The sequence below is a fragment of the Accipiter gentilis genome, chromosome Z (genome assembly GCF_929443795.1).
Source record: "Accipiter gentilis chromosome Z, bAccGen1.1, whole genome shotgun sequence".
NCBI classification, from domain to species: domain Eukaryota; kingdom Metazoa; phylum Chordata; class Aves; order Accipitriformes; family Accipitridae; genus Astur; species Astur gentilis.
In genome coordinates, this window is record NC_064919.1 from 86306284 (window position 1) to 86332062 (window position 25779).

The window sequence follows — 25779 nt, forward strand, 5'->3', positions numbered from 1 at the left end:
TGCCTAATGTCCTAAAAAAAACCCCAACCAAACAACCAAAAAAACCACAAAGAGGCAAGGGACAACTGTTTCTGGACTCAGTTGCCTAAAACACAAGATAATTTTCATCTTTCTGTTCCCTTACTTGTTGAATAGCTCAGTTTCCATGGCAAGTAACACAACAGGACATATCCCGATTCCATGACAAGACATATCCCTTGTTGAAGGACTTCAGAGCTCATTCTTGCCACCACTTGAGGGGCCAAATCCAGACTTATGTTCAAGCCCAGCATTCAGGAAACCACAAGGGTCAGCTTTACCATGGCAAAACTCAGCATCTCTCTATCTGTGTTTAACAAGGCAAGAACTAAGCAATCACAACAGAGCAGGATGAGGTAAGGGGTGAATTCACTGCCTGAATCACAACCAGACTGATTAGCAGACCTGCTGGACCTGGTTCTGCAAGAACACACCTCTCCTCCTGGTCCCAGTTTTCATTATTCCCTCCATCCCATCATTGAATTACATCTTGGCAGCTAAATCTCAGCACCTTCCCCAGCCTCTTCATATCCTTCCTTCTACTGAAATAAATGCCTGCTTGCTGCTTTCCCCAGCCTGCTGCACATATGCCAGATAAAGATCCCAATCTCCTGTTTCTTGCCCCCAAACAAAACTAAGCAGGAATAGCTAACAGAGCAAAGTCATCACAGATATGCTGCTTCCCTGCTAGCCCTAAGTTTCACTCCTCCAAACTCGTGAAGCACCTGAGTAAGAGTACCTGCAGCAGTTCCAACCTGCTTCTCCACCAGAGCCTTCAGGAGAGCATTTAAAAGCAACTAAATAAAACTCCAAATATAAGTACAGTTGGAAAACTCAGTGCTCTGGCTGCCACCCTTATTTCTGAGAAGATCTGCTCACGCTCCCTGGACCCCGCCACCTCTCCTTGATGCACACATGCAATGGGCATGTTGGTTTTTAATCCACCCCAGCCTGTTCCTATTTTTGCTCTAAGCTATAATATTTTGTAATGCAGTAAGATAACTTCCTCCTCTATGCTACCTGCTCTACCAAGGAAGAGAAGGTCCCCGGGTGTTAATTCTCTTCCTTGAAACCTGGTCCACCAGCAACTGGATGAAGAAACTGCGGGGAAAGTCCCCCTCCGCATCCTGGAACAGGCTCTTAGGCTTCACGAGGGGTGCCGCATCCCAAAGCCCCACTGGCATGACACTCTGTGGAACACACTTCATGAAAACTCAACATTCAGACAATTTTACTGCCAGTTTTTCAACAAATTTCTGCTCAACGTATGCAAACAGCAAGTTTCAGGACCTCGTAACTTGGCCAGATTTAGTAAACTTTAAGGATTGCAAATGGCACATCTTTGTTCACTGTTTCACTCCCCTAAGCCCCCCTTCCCAAATCTCAAGAGCCTGTTCCAAGGCATGAAGGCTCTAAAACTCCTCAATAAAACAGATGTAAGAATTCAGCATTGGTTAAGTAACATTTTTCCTTAACCTCATTCTCAGAAACAGAAGAACTGTTTTCAATTAAAGCAGTACCACAAAAAAAAAAAAAAAAAAATCAGCCTAAGGAAGATACTCAGGATGAAAAGTTTCATCACGAACTGAAGTTTGAAAAAAATTATGACCAATTGAAAATTGGATTTCACTACAGAAAGTGCTGTATAAGCTTATCTACAGGCATCAATACCAGCTCCAGCCACATGAACATTATTAAAATGGTACTTTTAATGATAAAGCATTGAGAAAAACGGCAGGCCTGAAGAATGAAGTCCTATCCCTAGAACAAGCGTACCACAGGCAAACCAGGGCAAAATTTTTCATTACCTTGACTAGCAGAAAATGCCGCCTCAGCTGAAAGAATCCGGTCTCCCTGCTCACTCTTCAGAGCAGGACATAAATTACTGCCAACGTTGATGAGCTGTTTTATGTTAGCACCTGCCCTTTGGCTTCGGTCTCTGAACTGAAATCAGCTCCAGAGGCATCAGATAGTAACAAGTTTTTGTCACCAGACACCACGGTTGGATTCAAACCAACAAAATGGAGCTGCAATACACGATATCCTATCCGAAGTCCCCTTATGCATCTAATACCTATTAAGTTGCTTGTCTTTCGGGTAGATGGCCAGCATGGAGGGAATAGTGTTGGAAAAGGTTTTGGTGTGTCAAATGTGCTGACTACAAAAATACAACACTATGGGGAGAGAAAAAGGCTGACTAAGTATTACTAACTCTGCCTGTATATACACACTTTTTTATAAAGAGATATTTTTTCCAACAAAAATTGATAGTTAACATTGAAATTATATAGAAACATGTGCTAACTCTCGTCAACTTTACTATTAAAGACAAAAATTACATATAACGTATTAAGAAAGTTTTGGTTCCAAATACTGATTTGCCAGTTGTTATTAACCTACCTTATGGCATGAATTACATAAAGATTTGCATTTATCCCAATATGAGAAGTTACATTTAGAGGCACTTTATTTTGTCTCTAGCATGTGTGTTCAGTTCCAAAATGTTTCATCTTCAGTACCCAAAAATGTTTTACCACAGGGCAAGGGATTCCTTTAGGCTCTTCCTGTTCATAAGGATTTTGCAATAGTGCCAAGCCATAAAGAGTAAAGCGTTTGCTCTCTGGGAAGACAGTTAGGAAATACGGAAAACTACCCATGACTGCCTTCTCTGCTGTCACCCACAATAGGTCAAAGCCCAGCACTGAGAAAGAGAAGTTAATACAGCTTCTTAATATAACCTACAATGTAATTCTCATTCTACGCAAGAATAACCCAAGTGTTAAAAACACCGATTTGAGCAGCAGGACTGCCCTTGAGGGTGACAGCCAGCACAACTGCCTCCAGGGCTACTCCGCTCGCTTTTGAAAAGTCTCTCAGATTTTCATGGAACAAACTCTTCTGCTGAAACTATTTGGCAAGCCCTAGCTAACCAAGCAAGCCCTATGTCGTATACGAGCTTTGTAGGCCTTCAGCATCAGCACCTGCCACTTCTGCAGAGTAATCCTTTTCAGGCTACCTGCTTTTAAGCAGTTAATTGGAATATCGTAATATTTTTTTGTGAAAATATTTCCGCTATCCCCAACATTGACTCAAGACTTGCGTGACCATTACTCAGCTAACTTTATGCCAAAATCACAAATGCTGCCAAAGCTGTTTGGTACATACGCTGTCTCGCAAGCCACAGCACAAGACGCCTGCCCAGGGCTGGCACCGGCGAGGCTGGCCCATGGCTCCGAGCTGCCTTGGAGCCTGGGCACGATGGCATCCCGACAGCCCGGACACCCAGCCGAGTTCCCCTTCCCGCTACTCTCCTGCTCGGCCGCTCTCTTACCTCCCATCGTCACCCTTAGTGAGGTTGGTTGATGATACCGTCGCTTTGAATGCACAATTTCAGGCTCCACGAACTTAAATACTCGTATACTAAAATATTCAATGGTATTTGTATCTATCAAAATTACAGTTGATCTGATAGTGTTTCACATTAGTTACCCTACTATGCAGGTTTTTCAGGAATACTGATGACATGCTTCCTCAGAAGGGGAAAAATGGATATCGATTGCCTATATCCTAAAGTCCACTTAGCAGAACAAAGAATTATAATTAGCAAGACCAGACAAGGGAGAGACATGTCTGTATATACAATTTTACAAAATCATTTGAAATTGTTAGTCAAGTGTGAATCTTACACAAGTTATCACATGCAAACAGCATGTTTTATTAACCTTGAAGCAAGGCCTAGCTGTTAAATCATGAGGATAAAGATCAGGGCACTGGAATTTTGTTCCTAGTTGTAATGTCAACTCATTGTATAATTTTAGTCAAGGTGCAAGCATGTTATTTCCTCTATTTCCCCCATCTGTAAAAATGAGAATTTTCTACTTAATAAAGGCATTTACCTCTTTATGCCCATGGCCTGAACATGCCCTGTTTGGTCTGGTTAAGGCACTGGACAATATCCATTTATCTCCCCCAAGATCCCAGCTTAGCAAGGTACTTGAGCACAAGAACAATTTCACTGGTTTTACCAAAACTACTCTCATAATTACAGTTTCCCATGGAGGTAAGGAGTTAAATAATATTTCTGGAAACAATCCTTAGCTTTGTAAGCGATTCCTGAATCTGGACCAAAGAACAATTATCAATGAGTAGTAAGCTACCCAGCTTCCCGATTACTGCTTCGGGAAACAAAAACAATGCTGGGCTGGTGCAAGTCAGGGACAGGACCGACGGCTGCAGCAAGAAATCCCGAGCTAATGTCCTAATTGCCTAAAACATCTCTGACTCATTGAAGAGAGTCAGAATAGATTATATATACATTGGAATAGATTACAGAACACATTTGTGTATGTGTGTGTGTATGCACATGTATATATACCTATAATTATATAAATATTCAGGTACCATGTATGAAGACAGATCTTCTATTGACAGACATTCTGAAAATGCCAATTGCTGAGAAAAGCAGTTCCATAAATATGAGCTATTGAGGTTCAATTCAGACATCAGCGGTGAGTTACATGGATAAACCTGAAGCCAAAATTAAAATTATGCAAGCCAAAACATTTTTTTCTAACTATATTTTTATATTATCTACATTCTACATAGCTACATTTATTTTAACATATTTACATGTATTTTTATCTTTATATAACATGATCTTTAGAGTTACATAACAAATCATTCCAATATAAAACTTAAATCTATTTTTATTTCTACTAGGTATTTTGACATCTACTAGCTATACATAAGTGTATATATACACATTGAATATAAATATATATATAAAATATACTAGGTCATACATATTTTTATATTATAAAAATGTATTTATCTTTGCATTTTTTAAATACAGTTACTATATTTTATTTATATTATTTAGTTTTTCTATTACATAAATACATACACACACACACAAAACTAGTGGGTATCAAACACCCGTCAACTGCTGTGCTGTCTAAAAACATCCCCCATTCTTGGCAGAATTAATTTGACCCAAATTTTCCTTCCAGCTGAGAGTAAACTCTGCTGAAACCTCCCATAATTCTAATTTCCCCCCTATTTCAAACAAGGAAAACCTTTGCCCAAGGTCATGATCTGATTTTCTTACTAAAAACCAAAACCCTCACCAAACTACACATAGGTATTTCCAACAAGCATTCTTAATTGAAGTCCATTAACTATAAAATGTTCAGAGTATTCTTCCAGTTTCCAAGTATCTTATCAAAGTGGAATTAATTTTGCTAGTTAGCAAGTTCAGCATTGACATTGCATTTACCCAAAAGATTAAGAAACAGGTAAGAAAACAGGCTCAGCTTACAAATTGCTCGTAGACAGCAGTAAAACAACTTAACGTCACTGCATTAAGGGCTCGGAGAGGATGCATACCAGATATTAGAGGCCCCGAACAGAACAAAAAAAGCACCAAGACTCAACTGCAAAGGAAGGAGACTATTAAATGTAAAAAAGATTAAGTCCTTTCCAAATCAGGAAAGAAAAAGGTACATAAGCTTTGGCAAATTCAATGCTAAACCATATTGAGTCAAGCCAAAAATAACTTAGCAACAGCTTGCTAAAGGTATAAAAATTAACAGTAAAAGCTTTTTCAAACAATCTGAAGTAGACAGCTCCTCAAAGAGGCCAAAAAGCAACAGAGGTGTTAAGGGAGCACTCCCAGAAGGCCAGGCTCTAGCAGATGAGCTAAATGAAGTACGTTGGGTGCCTTTTCCAACACACTCTGGATACACCGTCAGCAGCTCTGACGCAAGACCTGCGGAAGGCGCCGTTGCTGTGGTGTCCTGCTCAGCCTCTTCGGCAGCAGGTCTTCTTCAATCAGATTAAGGCTCAACAGGAGGCCGCCTTTGGAGAAAGTCTTCAAATAAAGGGTCGGGAGAAGATTTAGGAAAAAATTCAGAATAGCCACAAATCATCAAGACCAGAGTGCTCACCTGGTAGTGCTAAAGTAACTCTACTATAAAACCCTCAAACAGAACGAGTCTGTTAATAGAGAAGCATAAGCTGGTAACTGCAACATCAATCTGTGAAGAGCTTCTTTGGATGCAGGACACGACATCTCCGTACCGTCACTGTAGGCGATTTATAAGCAGAGCAGTGACTACAAGCAGGAGACACATGAATAAATTATGATTTTTGGAGAAGATTTAAATTGGGTTCTTACATAGGTAAGTCATACCTATTAAAAAAGTTGTACTAACCCTTCCCATTTGCTTAACATTTATCCATATATTTACCTTGCCGACCTTTCAAAACTTTTTGAAGGAGTCAACAAACAGGAATAAGAGCCATCTAGCTGATACAGAGCGCGTGTCAACATATAGCCTCCACCAAGACAGCAGCCCTTTCCCTTTGCACATTTCTTCCACATTTTCTGTACCCTTCTAGAAAAACACACCCAAAACCAAAACAACAACACAAACAAACAAAAAAACACCACAAAAAAAAACACACCAAAAAAACCCAACAACAACCCACCAGTATTTGTGTAGCCACACAGGAAAATTAATTTCTTTAGCCAAGTTGAGGGGAAGGACAATAGCTAGGTCAATTCTCTGCAACAGCTCACCATGTGGCCACACAAATGCAAATATAAGCAAAAAATGGAGAGGCAGAAATACACAGGCAAAAGCAGTAGCATGTGGTCTGTGTTTCTTTCAACAGTAGCTCATAAGTCTACTGGATTTAAAGTGAATGCGGAATTGCACCCATTACAACTGGATTTCTAGGAAATTTGTCTTTTTCACCCACCCCCCCAAAAAAAAAATTCTCAAAGAATAAGAAAAGCATTCATAAGATTTAACAGGGACTAAATAAAGAAATATATGGTCAGTTTGCATCATGAAGGAAGATTAACTGTAGATTACCATACAGCTAACTCGGGTACCAACACCTCTGATTTTCCACACGTATCTTGGAAACCAACAAAGCACTCCGGGGTTACAATCTGAAGACACAAAAAAACTAATGCAGATCACCAAATCTAAAGAGACTAAGAGTCACAAAATAATCTCCTGATGGAATGCCAGCTAACTATTAGGGTGATAAACGCAAGGGAGGACATACATACACATGACGGGGTAAGAAATCCAAGCTACATGTCATGGAAAATTCTAAATTAACTACTTCCATTCAAGAAAGAAATCTCAGAATCATTATGGATAGTCCCCGGAAAGCCTTAGGAAAGCCAGGTAGACAACTTCAACCGCTCTTCCCTCATCCACAAGCTTTGTCATTTTACTATTGCAAAGGCAATGCAGTTGGCCAAGCACAATTTACTTTTGCTCCAGCCGTCCGACTGCTGTAGCTAAACCAGCCCCATTTCTACAGCTGGCTAGCACTGCTGCAATAGCATGCCAGACTAAAATTTAGAACTATATAATTTCACTTTTAAGGCATGTGGCATTTTTAGATTGTCCCACAAGACTCAATATCCACATCAAGTGTCAATTCTCATCATTTATCTGTTTCTGGACTGCTGAAATTCAGCTGTAGATGCAAAACTTTACTTTTTACTGTTCATATTAATTTCACGCCTAGGAATCCTCACCGTAGATGTAATTACAGCTAGAGCCAAGCTTCTCTTGCTTGAGTTTATGCATTTAAGAAAAGCATAAGCAGCTATAGAGACACCTGCCTCCACAATAAGGAATACCCTGACGTAGTTATTGCAGTAAAAGCCTCAGTTCTAACTCAAATACCTAAAATCACGACAAAGTTGTGTAAACATGCCTTACATACTCGAGCAGAGCCTATGGACCTCATTAACTAGTTTTTAATCACCATTTGGTACAAGCCCAAAAGAAAAAAACAAAACACGGTACTGCTTAATTAACATCCCAAACACAGCATTTTTATTTTTTTTTTAAGGAATATGTGAATTAAAGGACTCCAAAATGCATTCAGAACAAATTTTAAAAAGAAAATGTACAATATATCAACTATTATATCCCAAGCTCTTATTACCTCCCACACTTCTCACACAGACATAAGAGTTTAATGATAAGACACCCACATGCATGCATGATTATAATTTATGGATAGTGGACCACATTCAATTCTAGTTAAAAGCATTTGGCATTCTAGCAGATTATAAATCCCTTCCTACGCTTGAGAAAGGATACAATGACGATTTCCATAACGGACACCACACTTCATAAGGAATTATGTCTAGCATGACACCCACACTAACCAGACAGAACTATAAATTTTAATTTATACAGTCATTATTTCTTTACAAAGTCTGCCTCCTAAGGAGGATAAAGTGACAAGGAAAATGTCAGTTCTACACAACAAAGGGATTAATTTGTACATAAGGTGCAATAATTACAAGTATTTCAGGTTTCCATCTTTAGTAGTTGCCTTGTGCTTGTTTCAAGTATGTGCCAAACCACAGTGAAAATTTAATTTAAAATTAATTAACTGGAGAGCTCCAAATATGTGCCGAAGCAAACTTTTACACAGTTTGTATGCTTTACGAATTGACTACTGCAATTTGCAAATATGCCAGCTCTTGACATACCAATAAGATGCTGAAATGACTTAAAAAATGACTGCAAATATCAGAGCATGCCATGAGTTTTAAGAGACTGGTGGTGGTTGTGGTGGGGAGAGAGAGTGCAAAACACAGAGGGGAAAAAAAGATGCTATTAAAAAGACAGGAAGAGAAACACTGTAACAGTGATTGAGAACACATTATTTTCCAATACACAAACTGCAAAAGCGCACAAGGTTATTTTTTCTTCTTCCAGTGAAAATACTAAGAAGCCAAATGGCAAAGATAAACGTTTTCTATTTAGCAAAAACAAAAATTCCACAAGTAGCTACAAATTATGTGACAAATCATGAACCTGACTAGACAAGCTACATGGGACTATGACTAAAAAATTTTAAATCTAATTATCTTGAAAATAATGCTTAGATTTTATGCTCTATCATTTAAAGTAAGTTTACCTAAACTTTCATTTCTGAGAGACTTTTACAAGTAGACAGAGTGCACCAAGGGAACAGAAAAAAAAGAGCAGGGAGAGACAAGACTCTTACAGTCTACGATTTGTTTTCTTCCTATCACTTGATACACTTAGTAAACTTACACAGTCCCAGGAGAGCCCATAATAAACATAATGTATTTTCAAGTCATGAAATAGCACTAGCATAAACAGAAAATGCACTCAGACCAGCCACACTCAATAGTTTTCCCTGCATTTGTTCATTTTAATGCTGCAATTAAATCACTCGGTTGCACCAAGTGCTGTCACCAGGACTTTGTTTTGTGACTGCTACAGCAGCTAAAAATTGTTTGTTTGGGAAACAGTACAACAACTTTTGCAAAGCTTCAGAGTGTTTTAGAACTCAGGATAGGGCAAGTAAATAGATGTCAAAAAGGGGAAAATGTATATAAATCTTCACTAACGAGCAATTCTAACCAATACAGCAATTATAACATAAAAACTGTAGTGACAGCAGCCATTACAAGTTAAAAGTTTACAGAAAAATTAAACAGAATATTGGGCAAGAATGGCTAATGAGCACATTTTCGATCTATGCTAAGACTATTTCAGGACAACTTTCTTAATTGCAGAAATGTAAAATGCTGCACTTTCAGTTGCATAAAACCTTTACATAATAAGCAGTTCTCTAACCTAGATTACATGTAATTCCTGTCCAAGAACAACTGTTGCAAGAATCAGAGGCTCTATAGCTTCCGTCCACCTCCCAGACTGCTCCGATCTAGAAGCAAACACCACCTTGAAGACTATGTTGTGCAACAAATCCCTAATTTAACTTTTAATAGAAATGACAGCCCACAATATCCCAACACTGAAAAACAGAAGAGGAAGTCAAGGAGGGAAGAAAAAAAGCCTGAAATAAGTAAAGATTTCTCTGCAACAAAGTGACATTACGTTTAAGCATGTTGGCAAACTCCATTCAATGATCACCAAACTATTACTGTGATTAGTTGAAATAGCAAGCCTACCTCTAAGAGTTGCAGTATGCAGATCTTAGATCTCATTTTGGGAGCAGATGCTCCAGATGCTGTTTGAGAGAGACCTTGGAAGAGCAGCGCTTCTGCTGTGTCAATGGAAGAACGCTTTGCCTTCTTGGTCACAGGCAAGATAATTTAAAGTAGTTGAACAAAAGTCATCTCAATAGTTTTCTGATTACAGTCATCTGATTGCTTGTACCAAATGTTTGGCAACAGGAAAACTCATGGATAATCTCAAGTAAGGTCAGACTTTGGAGCAATGGAGTGCCCTCTTTATTCAAGTATGGGAATGTGTCTGCTTGGAGTAGTGCCCAGACTTGCCATTATTCCCATAATAAATCTGGTTGGTTGGTTGGGGGGGTGGGTGGTGGGGGGGGGGGGTGGTGGTTAATTTAAAAAACCCCTACTCCAGATTTGTTGCTGTTCATGTGTTTTCTTGAGACTAAACAACTGGATAATTGAGGAAACTTACAGATAACTTACTTTACTGTTTGGAGATACACGTTTGAACTAAATCCTTCAAGTGCACATACTAACGCTCAGAGTGCCTCACCACGACCAGCAACCACTCTGTTTCTGTTCCCAGAAGGTTTTCAGCTTTTGAGGACAGAACTTATTTCTAATATCTGTAATTTCAGCTGAATTAAGATTCCTTAATGACTTTATAAGTCTGGACTAGCGCCCTGAGAAGCTCTGAAGTCAGCCACATGCATGTTTGGATGAAAGGCGGTCTCTCTGTCTTGGCTCTCCACATGGTGAAATGGAAAAGCAGCACTCAATTTAGCAGGATAAAGAGCGGTTTTGCTTTCATTCCCATTGCCAGAAGAATACCTTGGTCTAACTGGCCTACACAACCTCAACCAAGTATTAATTTCAAGAATTCCAAAATCATTCTTCAAAACATTTGATATTTCAAATTACCTGACTTTGTAAGCACAGGCTGACTAGCTGGTTGTCTTCATCGCATTATTAGGAAGAGGAATTTTTATTTTTATTTTTTCCTTCAGGAGACTGCAGGTGATAGAGTTGCAAGCAGCTGCTTCACTTCCTCTGATCAGCTGTCTGAAAAGCATGTTTGCAGTCAATCCCACCTGCCAGAATTTAGTATATATTCCATACCAGGACATACAGCTTCCTAGAAAATCCTCTGGATAAAGAGAATACATGTGTTTTTAGCAGTGTACTTTTAGATTTACAACTACTTTTTCTCCAAGGAGACAGTTTCCAACCCAAAGGAATTTTTATTCCATTACCTAGTACAGGTGTTGTTTCTGGTTAGATACATATGGTTGTACAAATCATTTTTGGGGTAGTCACTAGGTCTCAGAAGCGCAATGTCAAATTCTGTTGATCAGAGCTGTCACAGGCATTCCAGCTGCTGTGCCCGATTGCCACCCCCCACAAGATCATGAGCGGTTTACTAACGTGTCCTAGCAAGTACCCTTTAAGCAATTTGTTGTTAAACTCACTGCATTTCAAAAATTGCCTATTACTATTTTATTTTCCAGCCATGTTTTTGTTACTATATATATAGTTATATACTATACTATAGCAGTTACTATATTTTAGAACCTCTGACATTCTAAAAGAACAGTTTCCAGTATAGGTAATTTGTCATGCATGTTGAAATCCAATGGAGTTCCATACATTGCACTTGGAAAATAAAATAATTATGCCCTCTGTTTAGTAAAACTATTTTCTTTAGACTTATTTTGTTCCATTTGCCACACTTCTGTAAGAAACAGCACTTAACACAAAAGACCTAAGTGTTTGCAGTTGACTACAGAAATACAAACTCTTCATAGTATTATTTAAATATCTAGATATGAAGACATTCTGAAATTGCACCTTAAGCTTTAAGCTCTTTCATCTGAAAGATGTCAGGTACAGCCTCAGGACCAGAAGTGGCTACAGACATTTTATCACAACGTTCCCACCAGACATCAAGGTGCTCTGTGTATGTTGTACCACTACATGACATACCTGGTTTCTAACTGGCTACACCACCTTCCTTCTTCAAATGCTTCAATATTGTGACTTTACGTTTGTTCCAAATATGGTTTTCTGACTGCTTTCAACATAATTGTTTAAAAAAACCAAAAACATACTCCACGTGGTACACTAGGAAAAATGAAATGCTCCTATATTTCTTCCATCACCGTAAGCTGCAGAGCATCATCCAGAAGTGTCCCTTCTTCCCTACGAGCATTCGGTACCTTTGCTAAAGCTAAAGAGTTGAAAGCTTAGGCTCTCATCTCAAAAGATTTCCACTGAGGCTACTGGGACGCTGCAAGAACACACGATGTCTCTGTGCATAACCGCACCCCAGAATCAGCACCATACGCAGTTTCGAAGCCATAAATACATGTCCTTTGCCATGAAGAGCAATAGGAAGGCTTTCATATCACACATTCTATAATTTGCCATTGTCATCTACACTTAATGGCAATCCTCAGGGTCTGTTCTCTTTCAAGAAAGAACTGCATAGCTTCTGATATGTTTACACAAAAACTTCAAAAGCAAAGTATTCCGAGAGTACTGTAAGACCAGCTTATGCAGTTGGAAAAAAGACAAGCCTTCAGGCATGCAGCCTCTAGTTAAATTTCTGTTTAAAGAAATGATATGTTCCTTTGCCAGTCCAAAATAAAAGTTTGTAAGCCTGATAACTATAATACAGGATTTTCCTTGAGAATACAGAGGAAAAAATAGCTAAGAAGGTTCTCGGCAAATGATTCACTTCTCATATATTCTACTGGCTAATCCTTCTACCCACTTTTTCTGAATTTCACTTCACAAAGCAATGTATTCAGGCAGATATTACATGACTGGTACAGTAAGAACCAGTTGCGAAAGAGCTATTTCTCACTTGCAAAGTCCTAGTTCCTTTAAAGCCCTAATTCAGATCTGCTGAAAACTAGTTTGTTCTAAAGGCTCAACAGAATTTATAACTCCACCTTTTCCCAAGGGTTCAAACCTAGCTATATGGCAGACATCTCAGGGTTTCTAATGGTTAAATTTCTCCTATTGTAAAACTAAGGCTTACATACTGACAGTACACTCTGAGGGTCAGAGGACAGCAAATTTGGTTATGTCAGACGGAGCAGCGGAGGGGCCGGGCAGCCCCCCAGTCTCTGCAACAGAAGGAAGGCTGGGCACGCATGCCTGCGTTTTGCAGGAGGAGTTCTAATAGGATTGTGAGAGAGGAACTTCTCCTTTTTCACTTAAGAGGAAACACAAAAGTTCAGTTTCTCACTCCCCAATTCTCTAAAAGAAGACAAAGGAGGAAAAGAAAACAAAAATCCCCAAGAAAATTGAAAGCAAACCCCTGTGTAAGATGTGCCTGCTACCCCTTCCTAAAACCCCTCAGACACAGCACTAGCTGTGAGTGTCCACCAGGACATCTCACTTGTGTAGACTCTGTTTGCTATAGGCAGAAATGACACAAGACAGTAATTACAGGTGTCGTGGTGGAAAGAAAGAAAGATCTGATGCAGAACATCCTCTTTACAGTCCTGTGCATCCTCTTATAATCACCATGTGTTCTAGGAATGGGGCTCCTGATGAACGTCTACACATTTTAGGTGTACTCTTCACAAGATGTGAAGCGCGAAATAAATCCGAGAAGCCAACCTTCAATACCTTACTGAAGCCTTATTATTAAGTGCCAGCTGAAGTTGACCTGAGAAAGCCTGCTGATATACGTCTTTCACCCTCAAGCACCCAGAAGACTTGTACATTGCCCCAGACACATGTTAAAACTTGAAGTCCTACAACAACTGTTTAATACAGAAGTCATGTATGTGCATGGCAGAAATAAATGGGCTTAACTTATTTTGAATGTTAGCTGCAGCATAAAATTATCTCACTTAATGAGAGGGGTTTGTGTGAATTAAGACCAACGGGAAAGTAAACATTTTCAGTTCAGTCAGACAGACTACAGGTCTTTGTATTTATCAGCCACAGAGTCTCAATGCTGAGCAAAAATCCAAAATATTAGTAGGGATGCTAAGAAATTTAGTCTTTTAACAATTATAAGGAATTATTCCAGAGTTAGACTCCTTCTGAAGTTTTTCATTTAGACAGAAAACCTTGTCCTGTTCCTGACCACAATTCTCTTATGAAACCTAGTTTCAAATTTATTACTTACACTATTCAGTAGAAGAGTGACAAGGTCTCAACTCTGTCATTATTAATATCCACAACAGGAAGACAAGGTTTGGATCTCGGCCAAGGAAAATCTGTCCATTGAATTACAGCAGTTCCCCCGATAACAGTCTACTTCAAACCTCACAAAATGCTCCATAAGGAGTGGGAAAGAGGGCGATGCTTGGCACAATGGAAGAAATGCTATCCAGAGACTGATCTAGAAAAGCCAAACATGAAAGCATTTGCTTAACATGCTAAATAACGTGCAAGAGCTTGTCAGACCAACATGCTCTCCATTTCGCAAGAGCAAGCCCCTAATGATCCCCCAACAAAGGAAGTTTGTTTACCATTAACTTCTCTGTATATACATTCACATCAGGAATGTTTTTATGTCCACAACACTAATTTACATATAGGCAAGAGCTTTCATGTCAGCCAGCCAAATCATAGCTGAGTTAGAGATATGAGAGTGTCATCCCTCCCTGCATCTACTCTGCCTTCCCAGCTCCACGCCATCCCCATTCCCTCATTTTATAGGACAGAAACAAACTCGTACAATAAGGGATTTGCTTCTGTGCCTTCCTCTCCAGCCTCTCATCTACCTCATCCTTCTCTTATGTTCCATGGTGAAAGAGATACAGCTATAAGTTTATAATGCTTAGTTTTATTAAGCTCAAATACTTGTTGATGAAAGATGAAATTAATAAAGCTGTATTCCAGCTATGGTGCTGGTAACAGAATTTGTATTTCAGGATCTGTTCCCAGTAAAATGGTTAGAGAAATCTTCCTTTGGGTGCCAACATCAAAGTCTTTAAGCCCTCTCCTAAGGCTGAATTCTTGGAAGCTGTGCCATCTGAAGACGGTTTCGGTAGCACACGTATGGTGTTACACTTTGCATACATCCCTGTGTTATCTGACTGCAGTAACTGGTCTAGTGGAAAATATTGCCTCTCTTTACAAACCTCCCCTTTGCAGATAATGACTATGATGCCACCACGACAATTTTACAGCTGTTTTTGTAAGACTCAAAGACCTTCTCTCGTGGACACCTTTGGGAATGCCACCATATTACACCGCCATTGGCAAAGCATCCGTAGCACAGCAGCCACCAGCAAAATGCCATTTCTTCCCACTTGCTCCAGCCCTCCACCCACAGTAAGGGAGAGGCAGAACCATCAGGCTGAAGCTTTGTCAGTAAGCCTGTCCTAATGTGGCTGTGCCTGCCCAGTCAGCAGCCCAGCATGCACAAAAGCAGGACGTCACTTTGGTCTGAGCCATGTCCCCCCACCTGTGACAGTTACAGCCATCAACCAGACTGACATAGCTTGGCAGCAGCACGGCTCTGGACTTGGTGCAAATTCAAAATCCAAATAAAAATCTAATTACTGAGCAGCAAGCAAAAATTCACACTTTCCTATAAGGATAATAATTGAATTTCCATGTAATACAGAAATTTATTTTTCAATAGTGGAAACCCATTCTTTTCACCAGGATGTCTATTCCTAGGTGCCACATTCTTTTCTTGTTAATGGTATTTTTCTTTCCCCAAAGTGAGTCACTCTGGAAAATGCCACTCGCTTGAAAGAAAAATTGACAAACAAACCCAACTGTCATGAAAATGAATGTTCACCTCTCTATACTACAGCTACCACATACCGATAACTTAAACTTCAATCAGAAAAGTTCCAAATTACTCAACAATAGTAACTGGCTCCAGGACAAGGAAATAAAATTTAAATCTGCAACTGTTAAAATAGTTTCTACTAATACACTGCTAAGCACATGATCTATTTGGCTTTGCTCTAATTTGGCTGGGAAGTCTTTCGCAGAAAGACGGAAAATGTTTTTGATGGCTTGTTCAAAAGGAAAAACAGCCATTTATCAGGTTATGTAAAAATCTCATACTTGTGTTGGAAACTACAGTTTGGCAGAACACATTTAATTACCATTGGCTCTTCTAGGACGTTAAGTAAAAAATAACTATGTTATAATCGCATTAAGGGTTTGTCTTTGTTGGTTTAAGACAAAGATTTTAGTCAAAGGCCTCATTAAATCTTAGATCATTCTTTGCAGAGCTTAGCTCCTCCATGGGTCTACAAAAACAAGGAAGTACAGCTATAATCCACAGAAATAAAAGAAAGATGGAAAGACTTCCAAGCTTTTTTATGCTAAAACATAAAGAGAAAAATTTTCCCTCTCAAACAAGAATTGTTCATTAGAAACTATAGCTGTTGAAATAAAATTATTTGTGAAATGAACCCTCAAAATCAGTCAAACACTTCAGTCCATACAGGCGATATTGTAAACATGTGCTCTTGTGTACATACCCAACAAGGCTCAAGAGAAAACATACTACGAGCCACAGCCAGATGGACTGCTCCAGCAGGATTGTACTACCTCAAAACTACAAAATTCTTTACAGCCAAGATTTTCACAGTAAGTCCACTTATCCTCCACAATATTTTTATCTTACACTATGCAAATTCAACGTACTTTTTGCATAATGACTACAGTTAGAAAAATGCACTATAAAACTGAATTAAAAACAATGTTGCATAGGAAAGTAAAAATTATAGTTTTATGATCTGAGTCAAGGCTGAAAGTTTCTCTATGATTCTGCAAGACTGCGATTTTGAACTATAGATGTCCTAATGCACACAAATGTTTTCATTACAGATTAATCAGATTCAAGTGTTCATCTGATTTTGAGTTCTGGCACCAGTAAAAGTTTTGCTTTTGTAATACACTTATGTTTTGCTTCATTTCCCTTAGAGCCCCTGCAAAACCTACCACAGCCATCATATCCTAAAAGCACAGTATTCCTTTTCACCACATATATTCAACCACCAGAATGACATCTTTCTACTTGCATTAATGACTTGGTTAACAAGGTAGGTAATTATCTATCTCCTTCTGGACAGGTTCTAAGCACTAGCAAGACAGCTACCACCTTCTGCAAGGAACACTCTTGTCTCAAAAGTACCGTGTTAAATAAGAGTTCATCTGCAAGCTCCTTTTGTCAACTATTCTTTATATATAAATGCTGCAGTTGAGACTGACATCACAGATTAAGACTACATTCATACCAAATTCATATACTAGATCTGATCTGTTATGTAAATTAAAACATCTACTGCTAATTGGAAAACCATAAGCTCTGCTGTACCTGCAAGATGTATACTTAGGAAGTTCTGCTGTGTTAATTTAAGGATTTAATTTAAGGATTTAATGCAATTAACAGGTAAGCAAACTCACTGCTCCTCTTGTCCATGCAAGTGACAGACATTGCCTCCCTTATCTCCCAGCCATGTACGATTACGTTCGTAACTGTGAAAATGTACTCTTTAGTTTGTTTTTTTAAAATTCCACTCCCTTTGCAAGGCAAAGGCTGTTTTAATTTATTTTAAGCTTTGGAGTAATTTCTCCTCTCCCCTGACAAAATTATTGGTAAGGCAAAACTGTCTGAGAACTTGATCTAATTTGATCATGACACAATACTTCCACAACTGACTTGTGCTGCTCCTATCAGTAATTCTATGCCCAACATAATAGATATCATATGAATAAACTTCTCGTCATTCACATTGTACATGTTAAAAAAACCTACCAGACTTTAGGAGTTATTTGAGGAAGGGGTTAAAATACAGATTTTCATTGCAGATGCACTAAAAAAATCCATCATCACTTACTGGGGGAAGGAACAGAAAGCTAAAGGTGAAAGGGAACTAAAGAGAAAGCACACAGACACACTTTCAGCTTCCCCACATCACCTATAATGTGTAAATAATAAAATAAATAAAATAAAATCATGAAGCAAAAATGCAAAAGAATGTGGCAACTTTACAGAACTAGTACTCGAGTAGGCTACTTTAGGGAGAAAAAAAAAAAAAAAACAAAAAAAAACCCCAAAGAACCAACACCACCGAAAAAAAAAGTGGAGCTAGCTAATCAGTATTTCAGGCAGGCAGTCCACAGCATAGTCTTTGCATTTCTTCAGTCTTTACAGACATGACCAATAACTGAAAAACAAAATTCAACAATGAAAACGTGTTGAAGTAGAAGTGCATGTACCAGCCAGGAGGCAAAGCAACTCCCCTGCTATGCTGAACTTGGGCAATGGTTAACCTGAATGATCTGATGTCCAGACACTCCCACCCTTTATAAAAGATGGTACAGACATCTGGCAGGGGAATGAAGGGAAACCGGTTAACATGTAATTTAATAACAAATACAGCTTTAGATGAGTTTAATCCATTAGCAGACCTGAAAACCAGCAATAAGAAAAAAAAAGAATTTGTGTTTTATCAGTGTTCCTCACCCCGACCTGAAATGCAGCTCATTTTGTCCATTCACTTTCCAACCCCTCCAACAGACCTGCCAGCAATCAGACATCAAGTGTAAAACCATTTGTAATACAGTATCAGTGCATCTGAAACTAAACAGGCCATCCCTTTTCCTGAACTACTAAGCCACTTTAATCAGAAAATGTGCAGCAGAAGAACACATCTTGAGTGGTACACTGCAGATATTTTCAAAATTATGAAGAATAACTGCCTTACGGAGTTGTAAGTCACAGGTGTTACTTTAATATCCCATATTAGTGCAAAAAAACCCAATCCTTTCGGCCATATATTAATTCTATATACTCTGTATCGAACATCTAGAAGGATGACCACCAAAAAGTTTAAGATCTGTTAATAATTCATGAGAAGCACTGTGGCCTACAGGAAGAAGACCCTGAACCTGAAGACTTTCAATTCCCAGATTTTGGTCCGTTTCTTTCTTAGATGGCATGGTCAACCCTCTTCATCATGTGCAATACGTTCAAAAATAAAGTGGAAATAATGGCGTTTACAATGTTCTTAAGGTGTTTTCACACTTATTGCTAAAGTAAATGCTATGTAGGAGATGAACACTCTTGTTGACACTGGATTGTAAGGTGAAAAAGTATGGACTTCTTACCATTGCCTAAGTGAAATTTAAAGGACTAAGAAAAACTCAAGTATAACACTTTTTAAAATAACTGATTACTGAAGTTTTGTAATTATAAATATTGTCTTTATCTCAGTTTCAATTTCTGGAATTCTCTGGAGCTAAGAGTTTGGAAAGCATGAAATGCCTCCTTTTCACCAATACAGAATTCGTTTTTCCTAGCCCTCATGCTTGCAAGATATCAAGTTTTAAAATTTTGTTGTTACAATACATCAGCTTGATTCTCGGTTTCCTTTAACAACCAATTTCCCCTGAAGAATTAAAGAAGAAAAATCATTTCTGAGCCAATAGGTTTTCTTTTTGTTTTATAATGGGTTATTTGAAGCTGCTCAGGTTTTGGAATATCAGGATAAATGTCAGGGAGATAAATCACCAACACACCTCGTGAAACTTGCTGCAGCACTCGCAGTAAACAAGCTAGAACATATGGTTACAATTATGATTTGTATGACCACAGAAATCAGAGGCTCTAGTCACGAACCACAGCCTCGCTATGCTATGTATTGTACATACTCAGCACCCTACCCTAAACAGCTTACAATCTACACGTAGGGCGAGAGACGAGATGGATTAGCACAGAGAGGGGCTGGAGAAGAGACAGTATTAGTCAGCACAATAGCTGAGCTCCCAGCACACCATGAGCCTAGACAGTGTCAGGTAGGTATCACAGAAAAGAGGCTTTCGAGAAGACTTAAACACACATAAGCTTTAAGAATGTTCAGTACGAAATATTTTGTCACTGCCGTAAGGTTGGAGTGGTGGCAGCCAAGGCTCCCCAGGAGCGTCTACCTCTCCAAAGGAAAGAAAAAAAACCTCTGCTATTCGCTCCCTGCAAACGTGTAAGTCTCACCAGAGTCAATGGAAGACTTCCAAGAACTATCGAGCCCCGGATCTCACAATATAAGTTGCTCTTCTGGGAAAGGATGCTTTGCTATCATTGCCTTCAGCATCTATGAAAAGAGTGGGGATCCCAGAGCAAAAGTCTAGGCTACCTGTTCAGCTAGTTCGAAATCACTGGTGCTTTACTATCAAAAATACATTGGTGAAATTTATAAGATTGATCAAGAATTTCTTAAATAATTATACTACAACTCTTCTGGTTTCAGATCCTTGTGACTGAAAGCCCCAAGAGTTTGGTGGACCTGGGGCAAGGCATGCTAGCAGAAGTGCTACTGCCATAAAACTCTTCTGTACTCTTGCATCAGTCAAAACCACAAAGATAAATTAGATTTCAAGAAAAACAAAAACCACAACACAGTGTATGTCAATGGAAGTGTGCAAGAGCTTGATAGTGAATACATCTCTGGCCTGCAGAGATTTATGCCAGAGGCAATGTTTTTCTATGCTACTGTGATTAAGACAGAAGATGAATTTTGTCTCATAAAAAAAAGCAACAAAGACTCTCAAAGGGGACATTTAGGCACCGCCCTGAAAGTAGCTCAACCAAACTTCAAACCAGCTCCTATGGTCCTCATAGCACCAAAACACATACTTTGGTCAGGATGAAGCTGCTCTAGAACCCAGCTTGCTGGGCAGCTTTTGCAAACTGAGCCTGCCACAGCTACACTACTATTAACACTCAACTACTTAGTCTCAAAGAACGTGTGCTTGAACTGCAGCCACACATTTTGCTCCAGTTCAGACACATCTTTAGAGAAACTAAGAGAAAGGTTAGAGATCTGGACACTATCTAAATCTTCACATTCAGGCAGGCCAAAACACCCCAATTACAGTGACAAGAGGATGACGCTGTTACGGACTGTAAGCAAGAAGGAAGATGAACAGACAGAACTGGGAAAGAAGCCTCAGGTCTACATTTTCATTACGGTGAGCATGAACAGGCAATTAAACGTTGACTAAGCACCAGGGAGATAGACAAGGTTGTAGTTATGTAGCAGATCATACACCAGATCCGTGACACATCATGAAAAGTCTCTGGAAGATAGAAACAACCAGTCTAAAATATTTGTTAGTAGAAAAAAACCTGATGGAATTGTAAGAAATAACAGACACATCATTAGTAGCTTTTTGTGTCTCTCTGCTTTGACATGTTTTAATCAAGGGATTACAAATCAGACTACATAAAATTGAAGAGGAAAAAGATATTAACATAAAATGCTAAATATGAATAAATAGTTTTCTTGTAAAGTTAAACATAGCCATGCAAGTGTTCCTTTTAACCAGAATGTAGGACCAAAAAAAAGCAGGAATAAGCTATAGCATATATATAAGTCACAGATGTAACAACAGAGGTCATCCAATGCCTTCAAGTACACTAATGCTGAACGACATAATGCAGAGTGAAGTATATACTTACATGATAGAAAGTCATTAATGGTCAGGAATGTTTGTCTAGTTCCAACCAAAGAGTACAGACATGAGAAAACCAGTCATTATTGACCACTATACACGGAATTCTGCAATTTATATTAATGCTACAACAGTACGCTTGTGGGTCAGATGAGTTATGATGATTGCTTAGGTGATTAATGAAGATGAATCCAGCTACTGCCTTTTCATTAGTTTCTTACAGGTACAACATTGTACCCATTACATCTGTAATCATCTAAATAGCACAAACTAAGTCAGTTAGAACTTACCGTTGCAGTAACCCCTAAGTACTGCAAGATGCACTAAAGTGTGTTTGGTTTATTTTTTTAATAGCAAAGTATCAACTGGATCAACTATTTCAAATGAAACCATTTAAATTGATTTATTTTTCAATAGTCTTGAGTAGCACTAACATTTTCCTGTCTTAGTGTATCATCTGTTTGGCAGTTCCTCGCTGTAACATGAATTTTATTTTGCAAGAAATAAAATGACTAATTAAAAAATTTTGCTTGCCCACAAAAAGTTCTCTCAACTTGGTTAACTGTGGACCATGAACTGGCAAATGCTAATAATACTCCATAAAAAAAAAAAAGGAGAGGATTTAAAACCAAGAAAAATATGGTTTTTGAAAGTAAGTTGGTTCAGTGTACCTTGTGAACCAAAAAAAATGGTTTTCTAATTTCTAATATATGAGGTCTAATCTCTACTGCCATGCATATTGATGTCATTTTTGCCTTCACAACACATCAACAACATAGCACCAGATCTAGCAGCACTTTACAATTATTTTGCACACCACCAAAAAGACTGCAAAGACAAAGCAAAGTTGACTCAGTATAGAAGAATGTCCTTTATCAAGTTACAGAACTAAAATATCATTATTTCTCCCCTCATTCCAAACCCCCAATTGTTTGTTTAACTACTGGAGAATAAGATAATTGGCAATACAATACTAATCAAGGTGTTTTACATACAGGATAGAGAAAGGTACTTGCACACAGGTAACTTGCACGAAGTGAGAAGTAATTGGTGTGAGGATGTTGGCTGTATGGTTTCAGAGTTAAGGAGGCTCATGAGAGAAAAAAAAACACAAAAAAACCCACAGACTACGAAGGATAAGAAGCAGGAGAAGGTTAACTGTGGGAAAGGGTAAACTTCTGCTCATATCGTATATAATTATCACTCCTGCTGAATCGCAAGGAAGGAAAAGGGGGGTGGGTGGATTTAAAATACGGTGCTTATAAGAGTTTGTTGATCTACTGCTGCTGTGCAAGTGACTACAAAATATGCATAAATGAATACACAGTAACGTAGATGACTATGGTATCAAGTTAAATAATTTCAAATTAACAAATACTATAATTACCTTAGGCCTCGAAATTTTGTATGAAAAATAAATGATTTTTAAAAACAGGCTCCTATCTCCTTTCATCCTAAATAGATAATATTTAAACTATTTCAGTAAACTTATTTTAAGCATTATGTGGTGTTTAAAAGACACTGAGGAACATAAAAGTGAATTTTCAATTCTTCCATTCTCAATTCTTACCCTGTAATGATTACAAAATACACAAAAATAACACAATACAGAAATCATGTCTAAGTTTCCACATCTGTTCATTGCTCAAAACTTGCTTCTGTTTCATAACAGACTATCAATTTGCATTGCTGTCTTCTAATCTGTATTGCACTCTACCCATGTACCTGATCCTACGTAAAACAAAGGATTGCAAAGGATTAATTCAGAGATATTATGGATGGGCAAATCTGCCATTTAGTCTACCAATCCTATTGTGTCTGAGTTTCATCTATACTCCAACACCATATACAGGCAAATAAACAGACAAAAAAACATTAACCAAATGTTTGGGCACAAATGGAAAAAATTTTTCAATTTTCTAACAGGATGTGGTACTTATTTTTTCCCCTTTCCCAGTGCAGGTCATTGGAAAGCTCTTTATAAAGGCTCTTTTACTTAAAGCTTTAAATGAAGATACTTAATTCACTGGGAGAAGAGATGGCACTTCAGGTACTCATGAAAGAAGCAAGAAAATAAGTGTAGGAGTATGCCAAGGGAGTTGTTAAGAGAATGGTTCAAGAGGAGTGAAGGGGGTGGAAGTGTAGGAAGAGACAAGAACAGACGTAGGCTGAAACATTAAGAGTCTGCATTAAGAAATGGAAACTTGATATACAAGTAGTAAAAAGTCATGGGGGGATATGATATCAGAGGAGCTACAGAGGAAGGCAGGAGTGGTGGCAATGTGGATGGACCTCACAAATCAAGCCTTACTAAGCCATTTTGCCTGTGGCAGCACTAAGGCAGAAAGATGCTCAAGCGTGACGAGAGATTAGAACCAGGAAGAATAAAACCATCAGGTAAGCAGAAGTATCAATATACACAGTGAGAACTGCTCTCCAATCACAAGCAGAAGTATAACCACATGCTGAAAAACTGCTTCGGAAAAACATTTTAAGGACAATTTTCTCTAGCAATTGAAAAGAATGAAAAGAATGTACCTGTTGGGACTCTTGAATAAAAATGTTGTAGGGAACAACTTAATTTCTTCTCTGTTTAAATAAACTGCAAACCGAGCGACTGTTTTTTGATGCCTTCACATTACGGGCACAACCTAAACACGGCAGTGGTCTAGCCTTGAGCATGTAAACTGGAAACCAGAAAGGAGATGCATGTTCCAGCAGCACACTGAGCTGTGTGTAACCTCATCTTATGCAGAGGCAGCGAGTGTTTAGGCTATGCTGCACCAAGTTAGAGACATGCTCTTTTACTGCCTCCATGAGGAGATCCACGTGCACTGTCACAGACTGTAAAATATTTTCTGGCAGATCACTTGCGGCCTGAACTTTAATATCCCCTAGGGATGCATCCAGTGAATGGATCTCACAAAAAAGTAAAATAAACAGTATCAGTTTTAACAGCAACTGACATGCAAAGTGTTATTTAGTTTATCGGGGAAAAAGAAAATAACATATACCTTTACTGTTAGCAATATATTATATTTTATTCTTATTATATGGAAAAGAAAAACCCTTAGGAAGAATTTTTATATGTAATACACACACCAATAAAACACATCTGGTGTGGGGAAGAGAGCAACCACCAACCAAAACACAATATATGGTATAAGAAACACGAGAACACTTTTTCTTAACAAAAAACGGCATCAAGTCTTTCATATTCTTCAGGCGATATCTCTCTATAGCAAACAGTCCACCCACAAAAGGTCAGAATCTAGTCATACTATTCAGGAAAAAACATTAGTCAACCTACTGGGAAAGGCATACGCTACAATATGTTGCAAAAATTCCTATCTAGGTCACTCCCTTACATCACAGAATCCTTGAGACTGAAAGGGACCTCCTGAGGCCACCTAGTCCAAACTTCTGCTCAAACAGAGCCACAGAGCAGGTCACCGTATCGACTGAGTGATTATGAAGAATAAAATATGCACATAAAAGTATTTCTTACAACATTTTAAGTCATTTGAAGCATGTGATTTATCAAATGGGGCACTACTTGTTCATTTGTTTGGAGTTTTTTTAAAATCTTAATGAAAGAAAAATAGGACCTAAGTGCTACTTTTACGATGTGCTGTCCTGCAGGTATCCCTGCAGTGCCTGCAGATGTAATTGCTTCAGATTCTAACACGTCTCGAGATGGGCCATATATGATTACAATCCAAGCAGGCCTGCAGACAGCTTTTCTATACTGAGCATGCACACCAGTATCACTTGTTGAAAAAGAAATGGGCTACAGGTGTGTTTGTAAGAGAGGTCACATACAAGGCAAAACTTCATAAGGTTTGAAATATAGTTTATAGAAAATAAGACTCACTTGCCACCCCAGATGCAATTCCGTAAAGCAGTCCTCCTCCATCTGTTTGCTGCTGAAAGACATGGGTCCCTGGAGGAGGGCTTCTTTCTTGTCTAATGAAATTATATAGTAAAGTTTTCACCAGTCTGCTGGTATATGGGAGACTGAAAAGAAAAAGAAAACAGCTTTAGTTGACTCACAGCTTGCAAAAAATTGGCACAACAAAGCCCAGGCAGTGTGCAAAGGCTGGTGTTTGGCATTAAACACGGACAGTAACTCTCCCAGTGCTGAGCAGACTAAAAAGGAAAAGAATGCCAAGGTCTTGCCTATGCAAAGATGCATGGACTTCAGCAGGGCTCTGCAGAAGCACCTTCAAAAACAGGATCATGGAAACTATTTTTTGTTTTCTTTTTTTCAATATCACTTTTAAACCAATCACGTAATTTGCAGACTCGTATTCTTT

The 25779-nt window shown here is 38.6% G+C and overlaps 1 protein-coding gene across 6 annotated transcripts in view; it reads right to left on the reverse strand.

The window, feature by feature from the left end:
- Positions 1–25779, reverse strand: part of DYM (dymeclin) — a 218582-nt gene that overhangs the window by 146260 nt on the left and 46543 nt on the right. For all 6 annotated transcript variants that reach the window (XM_049794455.1, XM_049794454.1, XM_049794453.1 and 3 more), the window contains one exon: positions 25338–25480. In XM_049794455.1, the coding sequence (XP_049650412.1) occupies positions 25338–25480 (143 nt within the window). The remainder of the gene's footprint in view (positions 1–25337; positions 25481–25779) is intronic.